Source organism: Hyperolius riggenbachi, chromosome 11 (genome assembly GCF_040937935.1).
Source record: "Hyperolius riggenbachi isolate aHypRig1 chromosome 11, aHypRig1.pri, whole genome shotgun sequence".
In the NCBI taxonomy this organism is placed as follows: Eukaryota; Metazoa; Chordata; class Amphibia; order Anura; family Hyperoliidae; genus Hyperolius; species Hyperolius riggenbachi.
In genome coordinates, this window is record NC_090656.1 from 7,694,456 (window position 1) to 7,719,625 (window position 25,170).

The following is a 25,170-nucleotide window of genomic DNA, read 5'->3' on the forward strand; positions in this document are numbered from 1 at the left end:
TTGATGAAATGATGAACTAAAATGTGACTCAAGGAATTCGCATTTTATTGTGCTGCGTCACATTTTATCTCGGTCTATTGTAATTAAAAACTATGGTTTAGAATTGACCTTGAATACGATGCCTAGCCCCAAAGGTCAGTGGCACATGCCCCGGATCTATTCTGGGGTGCCCTGGACGTCTCTCAGGCAGCAAACGGCAGTACTCACCTCGGCTGCTTGGTCTCCAGACAATTTATCTTCGGGGCCTCTCCCCCTTCTCCTCAACACCACCCAGCATGCCGAACAGAGGCACCACAGCACCCAGCATGGCATCACACAGGGCATCTATGTGGGCATACTAGGTGCTGTGGTGCCATGTTGGGTCCCGTGGTTTTACTATGGATGTATGCTGGGAGTTGTGGGGCCTCAATGGGAGGCGTGTGGGAGCATGGGCAGTAAAGGTCAGGGAGCGATATGGGGGACTGCCAGACAACCAGCCAGCACAGAAGCCAGGTAATTCTGCCTAGTTATGTTAACCACTTAAGGACCACAGTCTTTCTACCCCTTAAGGACCAGAGCCTTTTTCTCCATTCAGACCACTGCAGCTTTCACGGTTTATTGCTCGGTCATACAACCTACCACCTAAATTAATTTTACCTCCTTTTCTTGCCACTAATACAGCTTTCTTTTGGTGCCATTTGATTGCTGCTGCGAGTTTTAGTTTTTATTATATTCATGAAAAAAAGACATGAATTTTGTCAAAAAAATGATTTTTTTTCCTTTCTGTGCTGACATTTTTCAAATAAAGTAAAATTTCTGTATACATTTTTGTCCAAATGTATTCTGCTACATGTCTTTGATAAAAAAAAATCCAATAAGTGTATATTTATTGGTTTGGGTAAAAGTTATAGCGTTTACAAACTATGGTCAAAAAGTGAATTTTCCCATTTTGAAGCATCTCTGACTTTTCTGACCACCTGTCATGTTTCATGAGGTGCTAAAATTCCAGGATAGTAGAAATACCCCCCAAATGACCCCATTTTAGAAAGAAGACATCCCAAACTATTCACTGAGAGGCATGGTGAGTTTATAGAAGATTTTATTTTTTGTCACAAGTAAGCGGAAATTGATTTTAATAGTTTTTTTTCACAAAGTGTCATTTTCCGATAACTTGTGACAAAAAAAAAAAAAAAAAAAAATCTTCTATGAACTCACCATACTCCTAACGGAATACCTTTGGGTGTCTTCTTTCTAAAATGGGGTCACTTGTGGGGTTCCTATACTGCCCTGGCATTTTAGGGGCCCTAAACCGTGAGGAGTAGTCTTGAAACCAAACGTCGCAAAATGACCTGTGAATAGGACGTTAGGCCCCTTAGCGCACCTAGGTTGCAAAAAAGTGTCACACGTGGTATCGCTGTACTAGATCCGAGTGGCCGGCGGGTGGGCGGAGCCAGTTGCCGGGGGAAGCGCGCGTCACCAGTGACGCGATCGCTCCCCCGGCATGCCGAAAGGACGCAACGCCCATGGGCGTATTTCGGTCCTTTCGGCGTCCACTTTGCCGCCGCCCATCAGCTGTGGGCGGTCGGGAAGTGGTTAGAGTGACACTGCTTATTTATGGGATATGCTACTTTTTTGGCTCCATCCATCACCACACCCATATTTTGGCGCATGGCCACACCCATTTTTTGGCTGAAGTGCCCAAAAGTGCCTCAGATCTCTTAGGATCCTAGCAATGTCCCTGGCGATGCCTAAACCCTCATTATTTTGTTTTCGTTACATTTTGTGTGCTATTTAGAGGGGTGGCTTTGATATACAGAATACATTTATACATATTCCCTATAGAGTCCTGTACAGAATTCCTTCTAGACAGGTGGCAGTGTCACGGGCTCACCAGAGGATTCAACGTGTAATTACACTTTTGTTTAATAACAAATTGTTATGAACGTCGGGGCTGCAAAAGCCTTTCTGTAGCTTTATATTATTAAAAACGACCTTTCTTTTCTAGTTTGCAGCCAAGGATGTGAAAGTCTGACGGAGGCTCAGATTGCACTTCTCTGCAAGCCTGGAATCTGTACTCTCCCCAGAGGACAACATAGTATATTCCTGAACCCGCTATACAAAATCATGCAAGGTTGTAATTAGCACAGCCTTAGCACACATTCAAGACAAGACACAGGACATTTATTTCTCCTGGAGGAATCAAAGCGCCAGAGCTGCAGCCACTGGGACGCACGCTATAGGCAGTAGCAGTGTTCGGGAGACTTGCCTAATGTCTCCTTACTGAATAGATGCTGGCTTAGAGCCTGTTTCCACTACACGCAGATTGGATGCAGGATGGATGCAGAAATACTGGGGGAGATTTATCAACGCATTACCGACAGTTTTTTCTTTAATCTGTTCTAACCAGCAGGGAGAATAGTTCTGCATGATAATAAGAACCTTCTTAAATCCTAGGTAATAGCGGCAGTTTAGCATGAATTTCTAGAGCTGCACTACAGTTAAGAAAAGTGCAAATCCATCCCTAAACTGGTGCAGATTAAGAAGTGCTTGATAGAATTTCTACAGATGTAGAACTGCAGGCTAGACATGATTGCAGAGTGCAGGCTAGACATGATTGCAGAGTGCAGGCTAGACATGATTTGTGATGTGCTCCTCCCCTCTGCTGAATTCCTCCTCAGAGCCTGCTGCTATCAATACAGCAGATGTGTTGGTTACCTCAGCAACAGCAATTCCCCTCACACAGTGCTCTGCCTGAGAGACCTTCCTAGCTCCTTCTAGTCCTTACAGTTTTAGAAGGAATCTGCACTATTTAGTGATTTCTTAGGATGCCCGAGACAGTTCTGAACGGATTTCTAAAAACCTACTAATATTTTGTCTCAGACACTCTTGATAAATGTGCCCCATTGACTCCAATGGATGCCTATGGGAAAATCTACATGCAAAAAAAAAAAAAAAAAATTTAAAAATCGGGTTTAGTGGAAACAGGCCCATAGGCTTTCATTGGAGTCAGTTTTTCTGCTTCCATTCTGCGTGTAGTGGAAACAGGCCCTAACTGAACAGGAGGAGCCGAGAGTTGAATCCTGGTTTCCTGAGTCGGAGGCAGAGACCGTACACTGTCCCCCCATAAACCGCAGGCCATGTGTTATACCACAATTCACAACCACTTTCAAGATGTCCAATGAGGTCATTGGCCTCAATTCACTAAGCTTCTCTCCTGTCTTTAATAACGTTTCTAGAGTTATAACTATGGTGATGAGGCATGTCGTATTCAGGAAACATTTTACCTCAGGCAAACCCAAAGTTAACTCTTCTGTCTTTAAGTTAACTCTTCAATCCTTAAAATAAATCCAGAATTCTAAAGTTAAAGACAGGCTGTTAATTAACTGCATGTGAAAATAAACACACAGAGGAGGTAACTTAAGGACTTAAGAGATAAGATAACTCTCTCACTGTGTGGTGGCAAGTTATCTCTTGCCTTATTATCTCCAGAATGATTTTAGTGAATTGAGGCCATTTTGTTACAGTGATTCATTGTATGACGTGGGAACCTCAGACACTGCTATCTGTGCTATGTCTTATTGCTGTATGTCACCCCTAAATATTGTCTGTAACCCTAACTAATGTCCAGCTGCCTAATATGTTGGCACTTTATAAATACAATAAATAAATAAATGTATGCTGTCCTTGCAGAAAGCATAATGAGCTCAAAATCATAAACTTATTGTTTGTCATGTTCATTATAAGCCAATAAGAATACAGGAGTGGTTAAAGTGGAACTTAACTCTTGCAGAGAACACAAACCAAGTCTGAAGTGAGAATTAAAAAACAAACAACAACAAAAACAGATACTCGCCTAAGGAGAGGGAAGGCTCTGGGTCCTACAGAGGCTTTCCGTTCTCCTGCCGGTCTCCTCGTTCCCCCGCAGGCTCCTCCCTTTGAATCTCCCGCCGTGGCAGACTTTGGCAGTCTTCAGAAGCACTCAGGCTCCCAAAGACTGGCGGCTCTGTACTGCGCTCTCACGACTGCGTGATAGAGGGCGCCCGCGCGTGCGCAGTATGGAGCGGCCCATCTTCAGTGGCCCGAGTGCTTCCGAAGACTGCTGTAGCCAGCCCAAAACGGTAGAGAGCAGTCTACGACTGAACGGTTGGAGCCTGCGGGGGAGCGAGGAGACCGGCAGAAGGGGAAGGTTCTTTAGGACCCAGAGCCTTCCCTCTCCTTAGGCGAGTATCTGTTTTTTTATTTTTATTCTCCCTTCAGACTCCCTTTAAAAAAAAAAAAAAAAAAAAAAAAAAGTATTTATTTTACATATAGTTGCTGAAGAAATCCACTGCTCTGTGTTTATCCAAAAATATCCAAACTGTCTATCTAAATAGACTTCATCAGCAGCTGCGCATAGGCTGCAGGAGCTCTCCCCAAGCAGTCAACAGAGACTTAACCCTTTCAGCGCTCCCTGCAAATTGAAACCAAAATTGTAAACTTCAGGAAGATTTTTTAGGGCTTACATAAATTGTAACAAAGATTTTTTTTTGCCCATAATGTTATCATGCAGCTTATTTTTAAGAAGCTTAAAGTGGACCCAAACTAAAAATACAAGATTTCAGAAATAAAATCTATTTTCTAAATTATAATAATAAATAGCAGCCTTTTTGCAGCTGCATGATGACAAATATAAAATATTTTACATTTATTGGAGAAACCCCTCCCTTCCTTTCATATTGCCGGCAAATAGTCCGGCAAACTGGTGGAGTAGATGGTGTCCAGCAAAGGAGGAATTGCTAATGGCTGCCACCTGTATAACCATAGTTATGCAAAGAGGAGGGTGAAAAACATGCACTGAAATTCTCATGGGCCTCGATTCATAAACAGCAGTGCGATAACAAAAATCTTGTCGGGAAAATACCGCACTCGGTATTTTCCCGGTCTGTGCGCTAATTCATAAAGATTTCCCCAGCTGCCCTTGGAGGTCGGTAAATTACCGCAGCCCATTGAGCGGTAGAGTAGAGCAGTGTGTCGATTCTCTCTTTGCCCTGCGGAAATGAATCACACAGACGGCTCTCTCTGGCTCTCCCACTGATGACTCAGACAGATGAGTCACACAGTCTTTCCCTGCCTGCTGAAATGATTCACACAGACGGCTTCTGGCTCTCTCCACAGATTAATCAAAAAGACTTTCGGATCTCTGCACTTTGCATTCATCAGAGCTGTCAGAGCTGTCGGTAACTTGTTATCGCCTCACTAGAGGTGTCGGTAACTACCGCCTGGCTTACCGCTTGTTGAAGGCTTTATGAATTGACATTTGCTGACAATTTACTGACATGTGTTGTCGGTAACTGCAGCCAAGTCGGTAATTTATCTCCCTGGTCGGTAATGTCAGCTTTTCATGCGGTAACAGCCTTTATGAATGGACATTTTGCTAAGTGGTCGGTAAAGTCTGCTGTTTTCAGCATTACCGCATGAGGTCATGCTTTATGAATCGAGGCCATAGGCTTTATGGAGTGTTTATTTATCTTTGTATATGTGAGAGTGGTGCAACTAAATATTTTGAATTAAAAAAATGTTTGGTTTGGGTCCGCTTTAACTTACCTGGACCACTGTTTAGAGGTACACTGAAGTTACATGTACACATATGTAAAAATGTAATAAAGTTCTGAAACTTTGGCATATGGGATTTTTTTTTAATCTGATCAGCTACATCTCTGGAAAGCTCACATAAGCCTAACACAACATACTTCCATAGCTTCCAAATGGCAATAACCTAAATGTGAGCATTCTCTGATGGTACTGTGGAGACTTCAAGACCCTGTACAAATATCCTTAAACTGGGATTAAACTCCCCAAACTAAAATGTACACACCTAAAAGATTTGAAAGCATTCCTTGTGTGGAAAAAGCAGAGGGCAGTACAAGTTTGTATTTCTCTGCCAATTGGCAAATGTAATCATAGCCAGCCAGGATAAGCTATCTGCCTGGTCTCTTCATTGTGCTCCCCTCCTTCTCTGCTGATGTGACTCAACCGTTGCCATGGTTACAAGTCTAATAAGCAGAGAAGGAGGAGCATTAGAGTGAATAGACCAGACAGAAATCTTATACTGGCCGGCAATTACTACATTTGCCAATTAGCAGAGCAATACAAACTTGTACTGCTCTCTATACTGCACAAGATAAACGTTTTAACACACAGGGAATGTTTTCAAATGTTCTTTTATGCATCTAGCAGTATGTACTTTTAGTTTAGGGGCTTTAATCCCACTTTAAATGGATACTTACAAAGTTGACATCAGTCGAGCCCTTAAAGGACAACTGTAACGAGAGGGATACGGAGGCTGCCACATTTATTTCCTATTAAACAATGCCAGTTGCCTGGCAGCCCTGCTGGTTATTTGGTTGCAGTAGTGTCTGAATCACACCAGAAAACATGCAGATAATATTGTAAGATCTGACAATGTCAGAAAAACCTGATATGCTGCATGCCTGTTCCCAGGTCTATGGCTAAAAGTATTAGAGACAGAAAATCAGCAGGATTGCCAGGCAACTGGTATTGTTTAAAAGGAATTAAATATGACAGCCTCCATATCTCTCTTGTTACAGTTGTCCTTTAAATATCAACTTATACATAAAGGATGTGATGGTGGAGTGGCCCTTTAAGAATCACATAAGATTTGGACAAACCTTCTGAACGGGGCCACAGGTCCGGCACTGGCACAGTGGGTGACAGAACTCTTTGTTGCCCGGGATAGAATCTTCTGGATCATCCTCAAAATCTTCGTCCACCCACTCCAAGAGGTAGCGGACCTGATAAGAAGCAATTATTATTGATTTACACAATCCCATCATACCTCATTGTGCTATAAACAGTGAGCTAATAACACAAACTGCAGCACCACCACACAGCGGAGCAATGGACCAACACAAGTCTATAGTTTTCAAACGGCGGTCCTATTTTCCATCACAATACTTTTCGTTATAACGGTGGAGAGTGCCTGAAGAAGTGTAAAACTACACGAAAGCATTGGGATCTTCTCACTCACAGAGATCTTCACTCACTAAATAACAGCCCATACAAACATTACAAAACGGTCCAGCTCTATAAGCCACCCCACCAGGCATATTTTGAACTAATAACAGGGTGGGGTTATTTATTTTTGTAAATTGGTTAGTTCTTGCCATTAACTCAGAATTAATTGCATCACATGGACTACAGTCCCCATCTGCTGCCTCTCTCTGTTGGTAGGAATAGCCTCTCAGCCTCCGTGATGGTCCTAAAGAGGTCCTGTCTTAAACAAGAGTTATTCTGATTGCCGAAATATTAAAAAACGTACATTTTAGTGTAGTCTACATTTCCAGATAAGCGTGATTCAAAAATGCGTGATATTGATAACAGTGACATGATGTCATATCATTATTCTGATCAGGCACCGACCAGGGGTAAGCCAACCTGTAAGATCTAGTTTTGGCATCATGATCAGGTGTGCGCGCGTAACTTTGGTTACTGAGGGCTTCCTTGAAAGAGTTAAAAAGTGTACCAGAATTTATCGTATGGAGCAGATCACCCATACGTTCAAATCCACTTTGCACATTTTCGATAAAATTTGGGATCCTTGGACGTTAAGGTTTCCATTAGGCCAGACACCATCAAGCTGATTTGCCTTCTTTCTATCTAGATCACACCACGTTTTATTTTCTTTTCTCTATTTGCATATGGTCATGCGACATGCTGTCATATCTTCTTTTTTTTCTCTAATGGCCCATACTCACGGGCTACAAATGTCGCCCGTGAGTATGGGCCGTTAAACGGGCGCGCACCCCGAACTGTCGCCCGTCGCTGATGTCGCCAGGCGATTGAAATGTTCAATCGCCTGGCGACAGTCGCCGCCGCAACTCCGCCGCAGCTGTCGATAGTCCGCGTAAGCGACAGCAACCTCCATTGAGGTATGCAGAGCTTCCGGCGGGGGTGGGATGAGGAACGTCGGCGACAGCTTCCGTCGAGCCGCTGGTCCCTCTTCCGCGTGTGTACGCAGAGGGACCTGGCGAGGAGCTGTCGCTGGCCTGTCGCCCGCACGCTCACGTGTGCTGGCGACAGGCCACTTTTGCTGTCCGTGAGTATGGGCCCTGCAGATGCTAATTTCTGGAGCAATATGTTTATCTCTTAATTGTGATACTCTATTAGCATTTCAAGTCCCTTGTTTATATGTATAGGACTGTATGTATCACAAAAATCTTTTGAATAAAAATGATAGTAAAAAAAAAAAAAAAGTGTACCAGAGACTTCGTAAGTGAAAGATTTGATACTTACCCGCAGCTTCCTCCCGCTCCATAAACACTTGGGAGTCCCATAAACACAGGCCGTCCTCCCGCGGTCTGCCGTTCAGCTGTGATCAGTCCTGGTAACTGGCTGAGATGCGTCCAGTCTGGATCTTCTGTGCATGCGCGGACCTCCCACACATGTGCAGTAGACCCAGGCTGACGTGATTGAGCAAGTTACGGGGCTGGTCGCGGCTGAACGGCAGACCGCAGGAGGACGGCGAGGGACTCGCACGCGTTTATGGGGCGGGAGGAAGCCTGCGAGTAAGTATCAATTATTTCACTTGCGAAGTCTCTGGTACACTTTAAAGGTGTGGGCGAGTCTGATGGCTGGTAGGAGCGAGATCCAGAGGGTGGAAGCTGCACTAATAAAGTCTTGAAATCGCACGTGGGACTGAGTAGTGAACGGTGCAAATAGGCGCAGGTGAATGGAGGATCGCAGGGAGCGGGCCAGTGTGTGCCTGCAGACAAGATCTGAGATGTAGGTCGGGCAGGTCCTGTGCACTGATTTGTAGGCCACACCAGTCTTTCCATACAGCTGAATTCAGACTATCTAATATAAATGCTTGTGGTGTGTCTGATCTCCCGGGCCTGTGAGACGAGAGACGATTTAGGCAAATTATCCCAACATCCTTCACCCCTCGACTTGCTTCCAATCCACCTGCCCTACAATTTATACCTCTCCATAGAATGGAGGCTGCCATGATGGCAAGCTCCTCCCCTAAAGCCTTAACCACTCCTTGTAGTGACAAGTGCCAGCCTGTAGCTAACATCATCAATGCTAAACCACCTGAAAACTAGAGCTGTCGCGAACCTCCAATTTTAGGTTCGCGAACCTGCGCGAAAGGTTCGGTTCGCGAAAAAGTTCGTGAACCGCAATAGACTTCAATGGGGAGGCGAACTTTGAAAATTTTAAAAAATTCTACCGGCTGGAAAAGTGATAGAAAACATGTTTCAAGGGCTCTAATACCTGGAGGCACACCTGATTGTGTGAAATACACATCACTGCTGGAGGACTCCCTCCCTCCTTCAAGCTAGGTCCTTATACCATTTGACTCAGTTGTCTGCCTACACTAATTAGTTATGGGACAGCTGCTACAGAGATTTTAATTAGCCTCTTGTGGGCCACCTCCCTCCTCCCACCTACCCTTCTACCTATTCCCTCCTCCCTCCTACCGGAGGGAGGAGGGTCTCATCTGCCAGGGAATTATCCTATTTCAAAAACCAGTATAGCTCATACCATGGCTGGGAATCGAACCCAGATCTCACTGTGTGGTAGGCAAGCACACTAACCACGGTACCACTACAGTAGTAACTGAAGCTGGCCTAAAATTTACCATTTATGCTCAATGCAATAGAAACATTAGGTTGCTTAAAGGGAACCTTAACTGAGAGTGATATGGATGTTTCCTGTAAACAATAGACAAGACAAGACAAATAACATTTATATCGCGCTTTTCTCCTGGCGGACTCAAAGCGCCAGAGCAGCAGCCACTAGGGCGCGTTCTATAGGCAGTAGCAGTGTTAGGAAGACTTGCCTAAGGTCTCCTACTGAATAGGTGCTGGCTTACTGAACAGGCAGAGCCGAGATTCGAACCCTGGTCTCCTGTGTCAGAGGCAGAGCCCTTAACCATTACACAATCCAGCCACTATAGCAGGAGGAGGGAAGTAGGTAGGAGGGAGGAGGGAATAGGTAGAAGGGTAGGAGGGAGGTGGCCCACAAGAGGCTAATTAAAATCTCTGTAGCAGCTGTCCCATAGCTAATTAGTGTAGGCAGACAACTGAGTCAACTGGTATAAGGACCTTGCTTGAAGGAGGGAGGGTGGGCTTACAGCAGTGAGACCAGTGTGTTTGGCAATAATGTGTCTGCTGACAGTGATATGGAGGGTCAAAGTTTTGCTCAATAGAGCATTATGGGGCGAATCGAACTTCCGCAAAACTTCGCCTGATGCAGGCGAACGCGAACCCCCAAAGTTCGCCTGGAACCATTCGCAGGCAAACCGTTCGCGACATCTCTACTGAAAACTTGAAATACCTACCATTTCCAAATCTCCGTCCGAAACGGCTCTTAAGAGTTTTTCCACCTGAGTAGAAAAAAAAAAAAGAAACCTGTAAAAATACAGAACAGCCGTTTCGCGACCCTCCAGCAATTACTAGTGAAGTCTGAAAAAAGTTATAAACTGTTAAATATGTAAGTAGGTGTGATAGAGGCATCTTAAAATGTGTAGGACAGGACTACTTTAATTAGCAGCTCTTAGTGGGTCAGTTAGTTTAGAATAGAGCGGAAAGGGAGCCTTGTCCAGTTAGTTACTGCTGATGTGGCTGCAATGGAGTGTTCTGCTTACTTCATTTTCCTGTAAAACCAAAGGCTTTAATATGAGCCTATGACAGGGGTTCTCCAACTGGGAGCCTCAGCACCCTGATGCGCCTCGGGCACCTGCCAGGAGTGCCTCGGCATTCCTCCTCATCCTTTGTGATTGATATACAATGTGTGGGTCAGTGACCAAGTGACGGGGGATGCTGTATAATGGGGGCACTTGAAGGGGACATTTGGCATAGTAAGCATCACAAGCTACTTTTTTTTTTTTGGGGGGGGGGGGGTTTACTGACCACTTAAAGGGGGGTTGCTTTTGTCCAGGGGGGCCTTGAAAAAAAAAAATCAAAGCCATTAAGGCACCCTCACCCCAAAACGTTTGAGAACCACTGGCCGATGGTGGCACCAAGGAAAGAAGTGCAATCAGCATCTGCCCCATGTTTCCCCACTGTCTCTGCTGAATAGACTAAACTGTGCCCCCCCAAAAAAACACAGATGCAATTTCAATCCTTATTGTAAGCAGGCTTTCCTTGTTCACTTCAGATTTACCAAAACTACCGTATTGTAAAAAGGTAATGACGTAAAAAAAAGAAAATTACGTAAAAAACAATTACATCTTTCAATTTCAATCCCCAGCTACTACAAATTTCTAAAACGTGCAGACATTCAGCGTGAACTTGGCTGCCTTCAACTCCCCCATTATCCTGTTAGATCTTACCCCAAAACTTGCACAAAAAATAAGTAAAATTCCAGATATCCCCCACAAGGTCTCTAGTTTTAATGCTAGGACCCATTCAGTATATGCAGAAGTAGTTTATATATTTGAAAAAATGATTAATAAAATATTTGCAACATTTAACCCTCCTGGCGGCCAATTGTTCTGCGGCTGCGCAGCCGCGGGAGGTTTTTTAAGCCTAATTTTTTTTATCATGTAGCTAGCCTAGCCTACACGATTCCCCCCTCCCTGCGGCCTCCCTCCCACCCCTCCGATCGCCGCCATGGCGACGAACGGAGTGACGTCATGGACGCCATGACGTCACAGGGAGTCCCGATCCACCCCATCGCACAGCCTTGCGGCGATTGGCCAGGCTGCGCAAGGGGTATGCGGGGGTGGGGGCCCTGTATCGCAGCGGGTAGCGGCGCATCAGCGGAGATCGACCCGAACACACAGCAAGCAAAGTGCTTGCTGTGTGTTCTAAAAAAAAAAAAAAATAATAATAATTATGAAAATCGGCCCAGCAGGGCCTGAGAAATCCTCCTTGCCGGTTATCCCGAGCTCAGCTCGGGGTAACCTGCGCAGGAGGATATCTCAGGCCCCGCTGGGCCTATTTGCATAATTTTTTTTTTGTTACAAGCAGCTAGCACTTTGCTAGCTGCTTGTAACTTCCGATCGCCGCCGATCCGCCGCGCCGAGTCGCTCCCCCCTGCCCCAGAGCCCTGCGCTGCCTGGCCAATCAATGCCAGGCAGCGCTGAGGGGCGGATCGGGATTCCCTATGACGTCCCGACGTCCATGACGTTGGTGACGTCATCCCGCCCCGTCGCCATGGCGACCGGGGAAGCCCTGCAGGAAATCCCGTTCTCAACGGGATTTCCTGCATACTCTGATCGCCGAAGGCGATCGGAGTGGGTGGGGGGGATGCCGCCGCTCAGCGGCTATCATGTAGCGAGCCCTGGGCTCGCTACATGATTTAAAAAAAAAAAAAAAAAAATTAAAAAAAAGTGCGGCGCTGCCTCCTTGCCGGATTTTTTAGACCGGCAAGGAGGTTAAAGGGGGTTAAGAACCAAAAAAAAAAAAAAAAAAAAAAAAAAAAAATAGTACCCCAAGAATATATGTAAACCCTTTAGTGTTTCTAAAATAGGTCCCTATATGCCCCCCCCCCCTCCCATTTTTTCCTTTCTACCTGGTCTGGGTGCCTTTGCCTAAGGAACCCGCCAGTGGGATTGTGGAAAATGTATTTTCCTTTTCTTAGCTACAGTATCAAGCTTATCTCAGCATGCAAATTGATTCCAATTTCTGTTAAGACAAGGACACTATGATCAGAAGGTAATTGAATTCTCCCCTCCTCTTTGAAGAGTTTATACAGTAATGTAAGCCTGTTGTATTGGTGATGGTTGCTGTGGGAGGGACAGTAAGCTGTGGCAGTAGGGAGGGGAAATTAACACTGAGCTGCTGAGTTAAAAAAAAAAAAAAAAAAAGAAAAGAAAAGAAAAACGTCAGAAGAGATGTCAGTTTTGGCATCACAAAAAAAATAAAAAAAAAATAAAGATGAAAACCAGTGGAAATATTATTTTCTTTTTTCCATATCAAATTTCTCCTAAATCTGACAAACTGTAAAAACAACAATATAAGTAAGCTAAATAAGTAATTGTTTCTTGTATGATTTTTTTTCAGTTAAAATGGAGTTTGAAAGCACTTTAAATATTATTTGTTAGATCTGTTTTTTGTATTTTTAATTCATAAATATAGAGATATGCTTTAAAGGGAACCTGAAGAGAAAGGCACATGGATGCTTCCATATTTACTTCCTTTTAAACAATACCAGTTGCCTGGCAGTCCTGACATCAGTAGTGTCTGAATTACACACCTGAAAAAAGCATGCAGCTAATCCAGTCAGAAACATTGGATATGCATGCTTGTTCAGGGTCTATGGCTAAAGGTATCAGAGGCTCAGCAGGACAGCCAGGCAATCTGCATTGTTGAAAAGGAAATAAATTAGCCAGGATTCATATCCCTCTCACTTTAGATTTATGGGGTATTTAAAGTGTACTAGAGCTGAATAAAGAAGAAAAATCAATACTTACCCTCTGCTTCCTGCAGCCCCATAAACACCTGCGAGTCGCCCGCGGTCTGCCGTTTAGCCACAGTCAGCCCCGGTAACTGGTTCAGTCACATCCAGTCTCTCGGTCTTCTGCGCATGTGCAGACCTCCCACACATGAGCAGTAGACCCAGACTGACGCAACTGAGCCAGTTACTGGGGACTGATCGTGGCTGAACGGCAGACTGCGGGAGGACAACAAGGGACTCGTGTTTATGCTGCTGCAGGAAGCAGTGGGTAAGTATTGGTTCTTCTTTTATCGACAGCTCTGGTACACTAGAAGGATGTGCTTCTCGATGTATACAGAATTGGAGATGGAGGGCTTCCGACCCGCTTACCTCTTTATAGCGGCTTTTAGTGTCCTCCGCTCCAGCGCTGGTAGACACAGAGGACAGGCTGGACTCAGAGGAGTCTCTGCTGATGGTGTCGGCGGACTTTGCTGGGGAGCAGACGACGGACTGCACCAAGACCCACAACAAGAGAGGAAACAGCCAGAGATGTGAATACACAGAGCAAGCAATCGTTCACAATCACTGCACAAGTCTGCAATGGTGCATACCTCAGAGACGCTCTGCCTCCTGCTGCTATCCGAGGGAGCCAGCTCCATCATGGAGAGAATCTGAGGGAAGAGAAGAAAGAGCGTACTGACAGTTCCATACAGCATACTCTCTTACAAGTGTGCTTTATGTGCTTTATTTACAATACTAAACCCATTATAGAGGAGTTACATTAGGCGAAGACACACAAGACCTGGGCAGAGGCAGCCTGGAGACTTTAGTTCACTGAGGGTGCATTTAAAGGACACCCGAGGCGGAAATAAACTAAAGAAATAAATGATTGTGTCTGTCCTTCCTGTTCCTTCTCTAAAAAATGACCGTTTTATTTTATGTTTAAATCTACTTTTTAAGTTTTAACTGTTTTATTGTTTTTGCTCAATGACACATTCATTGAAGTATGCCAGAGCTAAAATCTATGAACTATTGACCCCTTTTATCTCTTTCCTGCTCTCAGAAGCCAGTTTCTGCTAGGAAAGTGTTTTATAGTTGGAATTTCTTATCAGTGAGGGTCACACTGTAATCACTTCCTGTCTGAGTCAGGACTGAGTCAGCCACTTACATAACTGATATTTAACTCTTTCAGGCAAAGAAAGAAAAAAAAGGAACACAGCATAGTTATTTGTGTGCTAGGCACTGTACTGTCACGTCACCTCGGGTATCCTTTAAAGAGGCCCTGTATTGACATTTATAGTAGAACGCAGTAACTTATTAACCACTTCACCACTGAGGGGTTTTACCCCCTGACCACCAGAGCAATTTTCACCTTTCAGCGCTCCTTCCATTCATTTGTCTATAACTTTATCATTACTTATCACAATGAAATTAACTATATCTTGTTTTTTCCGCCACCAATTAGGCTTTCTTTAGGTGGGACATTATGCCAAGAATTATTTTAATTCAAATGTGTTTTAATGGGAAAATAGGAAAAATGTGGGAAAAAATTAATTCTTTTTCAGTTTTCGGCCATGATAGTTTTTAAATAATGCATGCTACTGTAATTAAAACCCATGAAATGTATTTGCCTTTTTGTCCCGGTTATAAAACCGTTTAAATTATGTCCCTATCACAATGTTTGGCGCCAATATTTTATTTGGAAATAAAGGTGCATTTTTTTCAGTTTTGCGTCCATCCCGAATTACAAGCCCATAGTTTATAAAGTAACAGAAGTAACAGTGTTATACCCTCCTGACATAAAGATTTAAAAAGTTCAGTCCCTAAGGTAACTATTTATGTATTTTTTAATTGTAAATTTTTTAATTTTTTTTTATTACAAAAAAAAAAAATGGGGAGTGTGGGAGGTAATGAGTTAATTTTTTGTGTATAACTAATTCATTTGTATGTGAAAAATGTTTAGGGTGTAGTTTTAGTATTTGGCTACAAGATGGCACCAGTAACTTTTTGTTTAATGCGACCTCCAAGCGTCCGGAAGTAGTAGGAGGCTGGGTAAGTTTTTTTTTTCCACAATGATCGCGCTGCTTAGCGGAAAAGCAGCGGATCATTCCGGGGCTAAGATCAACGAACGGGAATGGATTTTCCTCCAGGCGAGCGGCCGGCGGCGTGTTTACCCGCGGGAATGCGCGCTAGAGCGAGCGGGAGCGCGGGGGTAAGGTGGTTAAGGATATCCCCTTTTACAATAATTTTCCTGGTTTCAGCATCAGAAACGCTTCCTATATCTATATATAGCTGCATAGTGGTACCATATGTAGCCCTGCCTTCCCAGTGATTATTAGCCTAGGTTGTTTAGCTATGTGGAATTCTCTTCCCAAAGCATTCTGGGAGTCCAGCATTATTTTAACTGTCTTTGGATCTCGCAGAAACAAACATTCGACAGGACTGCACCTGACAGGACTTAAGATGTCGCCGTCTGTGATAAATTTCAGAATGTACATCAATGAGAGGAAATATTGTACAGTGGGTAATTGTGTTTTGCCTGGACTTGGGTTGTAGGATACATATCAGCATTCAGTCTATAATAATAATAATAATCGTCTAGGCCTGCAGCATCAATTACGATCTGTGCTATGATGCAGGACAGCAGTGATCCAGGTGCAGTAATAAAAGTCTGATAATGGAAGAGGCGTCTGTGGTTACCTTAGAGTTGAGCGCACACTGCAGCGGGGTCTCCTTCCTCCGGTTCTGGATGCCGGTGCCGGATCCATTCTGTAGCAGAACCTCGATGATCCCCTGATAACCCCAGCGAGCGGCAATGTGCAGGGCCGTATCACCCTTCTCGTTTCCACAGTCCATTCGGCAAGTGCTCCCATCACAGTATAGTAAAGCCTTTACACACTAGAAGCAGAGAACACCGGTTACACCGACTGGTCACACATATCAGGGACACATTCCAAAGGGTGCTAAACAGAACCCACCAGGGACAGACATTTATCATCGTCCACGTTTCCTCCCTGACATTGTGAAGTCTTACCTGTCTGGGATAGCCATTTCCCTGCTCTTTACTTGCAGGGTGTATTTTCCTACAGACTTCAGTTCTGTGCCTGGCTGAAAGACCAAGGCTGATACTGGCTTCAATCCATCAAAGGCAGTGCGGGAAAAAAAAAATTGGGCCAGTAAAATACCGCATTCTGTATTTCTAAATTCACTAGGATTTCCTGCATGCGGTAGAAGTTCAGTAATATTCTGAAAAAAATATGCCTAAATTCACTAAGCCCTGCTCAGCAAGTCTCACCAGCTGTGCAGTCTCTGGCAGGAAGCTTGGAGTCTTCCCACAAGTGTCTGCCTAAGCCATTGCCATTTCAGTTCAGTGCATCCCCGCCATCCCTCAAGCTGTGCATCTGTGCTACCTAGAGGGAGCTCTTCTGTGTACCAGTATAAAGATATGCACATCTAAAGGGATACAGAAAAGCCCTTTAAAATGTATCCTTTTTCTGCTCTCTTGTTTTGAAGTCCCACCTACCAGTGCATCGGATCAAATGGAATGAGAAAAGGACTGTGTGGCTCTCCCTATTGGCTGTCTGCTACATCTATCAGCTTCATTGCACAGGGATTGTAACTTAACGACTAGTCAGAGCTGGAGATAAATACCAAACATTTTTACTATTTTACCAAATGCTTTAATCTTTGTGAATTGACATGAACTGACATGTGTTGAGGTATTTATCGCACAAGTTGGTAATTTATCTCACTAGTTGGTAATAGGCTTAGTGAATTGGCATTTGGCAAGATGATCGGTAAAATCAGCTGTTTTCTGCATTTCCGAATATGCAGCCAATGTGTTGTCTGAGCTCAGTGCTAGAAATGGATGCTTTCTCTCTGAAGTTCAAAATGGTCAGTAAAATCTTTTAGGCTTTAAGGTGGCCATACACTTCTAGATATGCAGCAGATTCGCCCATCCGATTCGACTTGACGGGCATCTGACAGGAATCTATCTGACAGTAATCTATCTGATGTGTGCCACACACTAGTAACAGATTTCCAATGAAATGATTTCCAGAATGAAATCTATTGGAATTGGTCTAAATGCATTATTGGACCATTAGATCCAATGCAACTGTATGGGCCAACGATCTGCTGTCAGCAGCAGACTGACCTAGATTTTCCATCCTGTCAGATAGATCAAATCAATACCGATCAAAATCGGCCGCAAACCGATCGATCGATTTGATAGAATCGATGGCTGAAATCGATCAGTGTATGGGCCTCTTTAGAGTTCCTGTGTTATGTGCACTTGGTATGAGGCTAGGTTCACAGGGCCAGATTTATCAAAGCAGTACCGACAGTTTTTGCTTCTTAAACTGTTCTAACCAGCAGGAGGAACAGTTCTGTATCATAATAAGAACATTCCTAAATTCTGCTTAATAGCAGCAGTTTAGTGTGAATTTCTAGAGCTGCACAACAGTTAAGAAGATTGCAAATCCATTCCTAAACCGTCACAGATTAAGAAGTGCTTAATAGCAGTTCTACAGATTGTGCAGCAGTGCAGGCTAGGCATGAGTTGTGAAGGATTCCTTCCCCTGCTGCCAGGTGTCCTGTGAAGCTGTTCTGGGCTTAATTTTTCCAGTGCTGGGCATTGATCCTCTGTTTCAGCTCTAATACATTTATATTATATACTTATTTACATTACATCTTGTCAGTTAACCTAACATAATCTATCGTAAGTAATATATTTATACTATAATCACTTCTCTTTTCTGTATCAATGCAGCAGGTGTGTTGGTTACCTCGGCAACAGAGATTTCCCTCACACACTGCACTGCCTGAGAGACCTTCCTAACTCCTCCTATTTTACAACGGTGTAAGAAAGAATCTGCACTAAGATGTCTGAGACAGTTCTGCATGGATTTCTAAAAACCTACCAATGTTTTGTCTCAGACACTCTTGATAAATGTCCCCCACAGTAGCCATTGCATTCCCTGTAACAGCGGGAATGCAACGCAATGGAACAGGAGGCGGTACCACACATTATCTGCGCTGTGTGTCAGAGAAGCAGAGAGTCAATGAAAAGTATGCTTCATGGTCAACACGCATGTTTTGCGATGCCACACGCCGTTATATAACGTAGTTGTAAAAAATGTAGCCAAACGATGACAAGTGAACAATACCGGATTAGCTGGTGTGTACAAGTCGTCCAAATGACATTGCTCCAGAGCATGCGCGCAGGTCATGTGAAATGTCACTTCAATTCCTTTAGCCAGGAAAATTTATTTGAGTGATGTTGCTCGTTTGTGTACACCGAGTTTATGTGGTGTGTATACAGGCCCTTAAAGTGTACCAGAGATTAAAAAAAAAAAAAAAAAAAAAAAAAAAAAAGCACAAGCATTCATACCGCTGTTCTTTTGCAATGTGGCACAGTAAATTCCCCAGTCGCGCTACTCTGCACATGTGCGGATCTGTCCTTGTGGACCCCAATCTCGCTCCTGTAACAGGAAGTGTTCTGTGCATGCCCAGTTTGCTTGCACAGGGTGCCCTTAGCCACAGGAGCGCAATCTGGGAACCTAACAGCATGGACCGCACATGCTCAGTGGAGTGTGACTGGGCTAGATCGTGGACTCCTCTGCGGGTCAACGAAGCGGCCCGGGAGGCGGCGAGGGAGCCCGTGGCCTACGGAGGGCTAGAGGAAGCCCCATACATGCTTGCGATTTTTAATCTCAGGTTTCCTTTCGTGTCAGTGTAGATCAGAGGGCCACTCGACCGCATCAGCCTGATCTCTGCGTCTGGGCACCGTAGGCAGGAAGGTCCAATTCAGCCATTTGATGCACTTCGGGGAGCAAGTCGATTATTGCACAGCACCCATGTATATGGATACAGTACAGCCACTGTCAGAAAGCTCATCCATTTCACTCAAATATTTTGGAATGACTTTCCCGGCCATACTTACATCTTCATGCCCGTAAGTACAGGCCAGGTGCAGTGGTGTATTCCCGCTATTATCTTGTATTTCTTGGTTCGCCTTATGGTCCAACAAGAGCAGCTTGAGGAGATAAAAAAAAAAAAAAAGATGAAAAACTTGTTAAAGTCGGGTGTTAAGTATGAAAAATGTAAAATCTAGGAACATTATTTCTATTTGCTGTGGTTTAAAAGAGGAACAGAGCAGTGGCTAATGGCAGGCCTGTGAGAGGACACAGCTACAAGGCTGAAGATCAATCTGATGCGTTTAGTTTTAGGCCGGGGCCTAGTGTGGCTGCTGCCTAAGGCTGCACATGTAATGGAAGGGGGCTGCTGTACACGGAGGTTACACATGGAACAGGGGGGCTGTATGAGGAATGAGAGGGGGCTGCTGTACATGGAGGTTACACATGGAAGAGGGGGCAGCAGATGGAATGGGAGGGGGCTGCTGTACATGGAGGTTACACATGGAATGGGAGGGGCTGCTGTACATGGAGATTACACATGGAATGGGAGGGGCTGCTGTACATGGAGGTTACACATGGAAGAGGTGGCTGCTGTACATGGATGATACACATGGAATGGGAGGGGCTGCTGTACATGGAGATTACACATGGAATGGGAGGGGCTGCTGTACATGGAGGTTACACATGGAAGAGGTGGCTGCTGTACATGGATGATACACATGGAATGGGAGAAGGCTGCTTTACATGGAGGTTACACATGGAAGATGGGGCTGTGCATGGAATAAAGGGGGGCTCTAGGACATGGATGTTACAGGTGGAGGAGGGAACTGCACATGGAATGGGAGGGGGGCTGCATGACATGGATGTTACACATGTGAGAAGGGCTGCTGAACATGGATGATACACATGGAAGAGGGGGCTGCACATCGAATGGGAGGAGGTCTGTTGTACATGGAAGAGGGGGCTGTACATGGAATGGGAGGGGGCTGCTGTACATGGAGGTTACACAATCCAAATCCAAAAAAGCTTTATTGACAGGACCAAATACATTTAGCATTGCCAAATCAAAACAAAGCATTAACATGGGAGGGGGGATTGTGGGAATAAGGGAAGGATATAGGGGGTTGGGGTATATAGTCCGTAGGTGTGTGGAGGATGTAAGGGACAGTATGGTGGGGGACTGGGATATACAGTCCATAGGGGGGTATTGGGGGTATACAGTCCATGTGAGAAGGGCTGCTGTACATGTATGATACACATGTAAGAGGGGGCTGCACATGGAATGGGAGGGGCTGCTGTACATGGATGTTACGCATGGAATAGGGGGCTGCACATGGAATGGAGGAGGAAAAGATCTGTAAAGACCTCACAAGCCAATAAACTATCAGTGTGAATATTTGAGATTTTCCTCACCGTCATTTTCTGATGGCCTTTCTGGCAAGCCAAGTGCAAAGGCGTGGAGCCGTGATAATCCGTGGCATTAACCACTCCCCCTTTACAGAGCAGAAGATCGATGAACTGATACTGGCCTAAAAAAACAAAAATAATCTATTACCGAAACCTAGAAGAACTTTACAGAGTACATAGTCATGTCACTGACTGTCCTCAGAGGAGCTCACAATGTAATCCTACCATAGTCATAGTCTAATGTCCTACCATATTATTATTATGTATTTATATAGCACTGACATCTTCTGCAGCACATTACAGAGTACATAGTCATGTCACTGACTGTCCTCAGAGGATCTCACACTCTAATCCTACCATAGTCATAGTCTAATGTCCTACCATATTATTATTATGTATTTATATAGCACTGACATCTTCTGCAGCACATTACAGAGTACATAGTCATGTCACTGACTGTCCTCAGAGGATCTCACACTCTAATCCTACCATAGTCATAGTCTAATGTCCTACCATATTATTATTATGTATTTATATAGCACTGACATCTTCTGCAGCACATTACAGAGTGCATAGTCATGTTACTGACTGTCCTCAGAGGAGCTCACACTCTAATCCTACCATAGTCATAGTCTAATGTCCTACCATATTATTATTATGTATTTATATAGCACTGACATCTCCTGCAGCACATTACAGAGTACATAGTCATGTCACTGACTGTCATCGGAGGAGCTCACACTCCAATCCTATCATAGTCATAGTCCAATGTCCTACCATATTATTATTATTATGTATTTATATAGCACTGACATCTTCTGAAGCACATTACAGAGTACATAGTCATGTCACTGACTGTCCTCAGAGGAGCTCACACTCTAATCCTACCATAGTCATAGTCTAATGTCCTACCATATTATTATTATGTATTTATATAGCACTGACATCTTCTGCAGCACATTACAGAGTACATAGTCATGTCACTGACTGTCCTCAGAGGGGCTCACAATCTAATCCTGCCATAGTTATACTGTAATGTCCTACCATATTACTATTATGTATTTATATAGCACTGACATCTTCTGCAGCACATTACAGAGTACATAGTCATGTCACTGACTGTCCTCAGAGGAGCTCACACTCTAATCCTACCATAGTCATAGTCTAATGTCCTACCATATTATTATTATGCCTCTAATGCTGGGAAATACATGGCTCGATTCTGAGCCATTTAGATGGCTCGATAGATCATTTCCGACACGTCTGATCTCTGGCCCGATCGTTTCCGCGTTCGATTCTGCATGGAGGACAATGGGAAAAGATTTTAAAAAACGAGCGGAAGAGAATCGCCTGCAGAATCAAGCACGGAAAACGATCGGGCGTGGAATCGAGCAGCAAATGCCCAGCATTATACTTTACGCCATAGACCCTGAACAAGCATGCAGATCAGATGTCTATGACAAGTCTGACAAGATTAGCTGAATGTTTGTGTCAGGCATGTGATTTAGACCCTAGTGACCAGAAAGACCAGCAGCACTTCCAGGCAACTGGTATTGTTTAAAAGGGAAATCAATATGGCATCTTCCGCTGGCCTCACACCCTGGGTTTCCTTTAAAATAGATTAAATGTTCAAATGGATAAAAATATGTCATCAGTTCTTCCAAATAAAGGTCTACACTGCCTGCAGCTAGAACAGAATGCTGCCGCAAGACTGTTAACAAGCCAACCCCGCCATTTGCAACATAACGCCAATCCTCCACTCACTCCACTGGCTAGCCATATAATGGAGAATCCTTTTCAAAATTGGAATGCTAACATTCTAATCCCTACACAACCCAGGCCCCTGGATACCTGAAGGATTTGCTGCAACTGTGTCACCATCCACAACCTCAGACCAAAAGGACCACTGCCCAACTAAAAACCTTTGGAGCCAGAGCTTTCTGTCATGCTGCCCCTACCCTGGGGAAAGCCTTGCCGAATGTAATCAAGACAGCTCCAACCCTGGACACATTTAACCAGTTCACCCCCAAGGGTTTTTACTCTAACGGACCAGAGCAATTTTCACTTGTCAGTGCTCCTCCCTTTTATTCCCTAATAACTTTATTACTACTTATCACAAGAAAATGATCTATACCTCGTTTTTTTCGCCACCAATTAGGCTTTCTGTGGGTAGTAAATTTTGCTAAGAATTTTTTTATCCTAAATGTGTTTTAATGGGAAAAAAACAAAAAAAAAAATTACTTCTCCGTTTTCAGCCATTATAGTTTTAAAATTAAACATTCTCGTGTGGTTAAAACAAACACCGTTTATTTGCCCAGTTGTCCCGATTATTAAACCGTTTAAATTATGTCCCCATCACAATGTATGGCGACAATATATTATTTTGAAATATAGGTGTTATTTTTCTGTTTTGTTTTTTTTGTTCTGGCCATAATTACCAGCCCCTATATAATAAATTAAAATTAATTTTCCCCCATAAAATATAGATTAAAAAAGCTGAGTCCCTAAGGCAACTATTTATTTATTTATTTTAAGCTGCTTTTTATTTACAAATGTTTTTTTTTTGGGGGGGGGAGGGTTGGAAGTGTTATTTTATTAATAGTGTGTATGTACTTGTGCATATATATGTGTAATATACTTTTTGGCCACAAGATGGCATTAGTGAACACTTTCCCGTATAGGAAGTGATCACTTTTTTTTTTTTTTTACTCTTTACTAAACTGTAACATTTCCTGTTTTTATGAATGGACGCGGCCGCTGTTTGCGGTCGCGTCCATTCACTCCAGGCAGTGCGATTGGGTAGAGGACCGCTCGGTCCTCTTCCCCAATCAATCAGCACGGGATCCCGACGGTAATGGCGGCGGTAGCGGCGACGGAAACGCGCGACGTATTAAAACGTCATGTTGCCATTAACAGGCAAAAGCATGACGTTTTAATACGATACATTGCCATTAAATGGTTAAATCAAAACTGAAAAGTCACCTGTTTAGTCTGGCATTTAAGATCACATAACTTTCCCCTGTACAGATCACTAAATACCAATCTGAGACGAGCTTATGCGCTTTGGGTTCTACGGGAGAAAATCGCTTTACAAATGTTTCGTTGTGGTTGTTGACTAGCTGTAATGTAACTGACCAATAGAGAAGTAAAGGATTAATGAGAAAAGATGAATCTCTCATTTGGCATTTTGGGGAGTTGGGCAAAGTATGGGTGACATGTAGAATTACAAAACTGTTACTTTTATTGACAGGAAACATTATTTCCCATTTTGCTGTAACATTTACTGGATGAAATGAAAAGTTGCCCGGAGATTCTATGGGCATAAATATGATTTTACAATTTTTTTTACAGAGGAAATGTAGAGAAAATATAATGAACTGCTTTTTTTTTCTTCTTCTTTTTTACAATATTCATTTGTAGATTATTTAGGCAGTGTTTGCCCGTTGTAAAATCTTTACACGCCCCGATTTACATTCTGAAATTTAACTCAGGTGGGGACATCTTTAGTCCTGGCAGGTGCAGCTCTATGGAATGTTTGTTTACAGAGTTCCGAAGCCAGTAGAAAATAAGGTCTGGTCTCCCAGAATGCTTTGGGAGGAGAATTCCACATAACTTAACAGCCTAGGCTGTGACATCATGGGAGGTAGGGGCTACATTCCAATATACGGTAATATATAGATATAGGAAGCATTTCTGATGCCGAAACCAGGGAAATTACCATAAAAGTGGGTGTCCTGAATAATTTATTGCATTTTGCTATAAGTAGCTACAGTGCCTCAAAGTCTCCACTATTTCTCTTCTTATAGACACTCCCTCTGGTGGTGACGCTGTGTATTAGGCAGAAGATATTTCTCTTATTACAGACACTCCCCCTGGTGGTGAAGCTGTGTATTAGGCATAATTATCAGCCTATGATGGCTAGAAACACGTCACCATAAAGCGCATCGGATCCCGTCAGCGGGAGGGAGGAGCAGCCACGCCCTTCCCTCACCAGGACAACATTCTGGACAGAAGATCACATTCAGGGCATTCAGATCTTACCACAAATGGCAGCGATATGAAGCGGGGTATAGCCGCGATCATCTCGGGATAGCGGAGTTACAATGGAGGTATCATTTAACTTCCTGTGAAAACAAGCAGAGAGAAGAGAAACCTTTAGGAACTGATTTCTAATCTCAAACAAAAGATGTTTGGGGGCGTCCGTGTGCCCCTCTATAACACTTCAGTGGCATTCTGTGCTTGCGAACAAGTCTTTGTGAACTTCGAAAGCACAGAAAGTTCCCGACCAATGGGAGTACAAGGGAGCCACCTGGATGCGCATGCGCCCAAGTCATTTTAAAATCCACACCAGGTGTTCAACCCCCCGACACAGGATCAAAGCAGGCGGCTTAGCCAAGCACTGAAGTAGAAACTATAGCTTACCAAAAGAAACCGGCTGTATTGTTTGGACTATAAGACTCACTTTTTCTCCCTCCAAAAACGGGGG

The 25,170-nt window shown here is 43.8% G+C and overlaps 1 protein-coding gene across 3 annotated transcripts in view; it reads right to left on the reverse strand.

Annotated features, from left to right (window-relative positions):
* ANKRD27 (ankyrin repeat domain 27) overlaps window positions 1–25,170 on the reverse strand; it is a 168,001-nt gene that overhangs the window by 43,111 nt on the left and 99,720 nt on the right. For all 3 annotated transcript variants that reach the window (XM_068260687.1, XM_068260686.1, XM_068260688.1), the window contains exons 15-22: window positions 24,726–24,808; window positions 20,691–20,806; window positions 19,304–19,396; window positions 16,060–16,257; window positions 13,971–14,030; window positions 13,750–13,869; window positions 10,319–10,363; window positions 6,648–6,770 (exon numbers count right to left, since the gene is read on the reverse strand). In XM_068260687.1, the coding sequence (XP_068116788.1) occupies window positions 6,648–6,770; window positions 10,319–10,363; window positions 13,750–13,869; window positions 13,971–14,030; window positions 16,060–16,257; window positions 19,304–19,396; window positions 20,691–20,806; window positions 24,726–24,808 (838 nt within the window). The remainder of the gene's footprint in view (window positions 1–6,647; window positions 6,771–10,318; window positions 10,364–13,749; window positions 13,870–13,970; window positions 14,031–16,059; window positions 16,258–19,303; window positions 19,397–20,690; window positions 20,807–24,725; window positions 24,809–25,170) is intronic.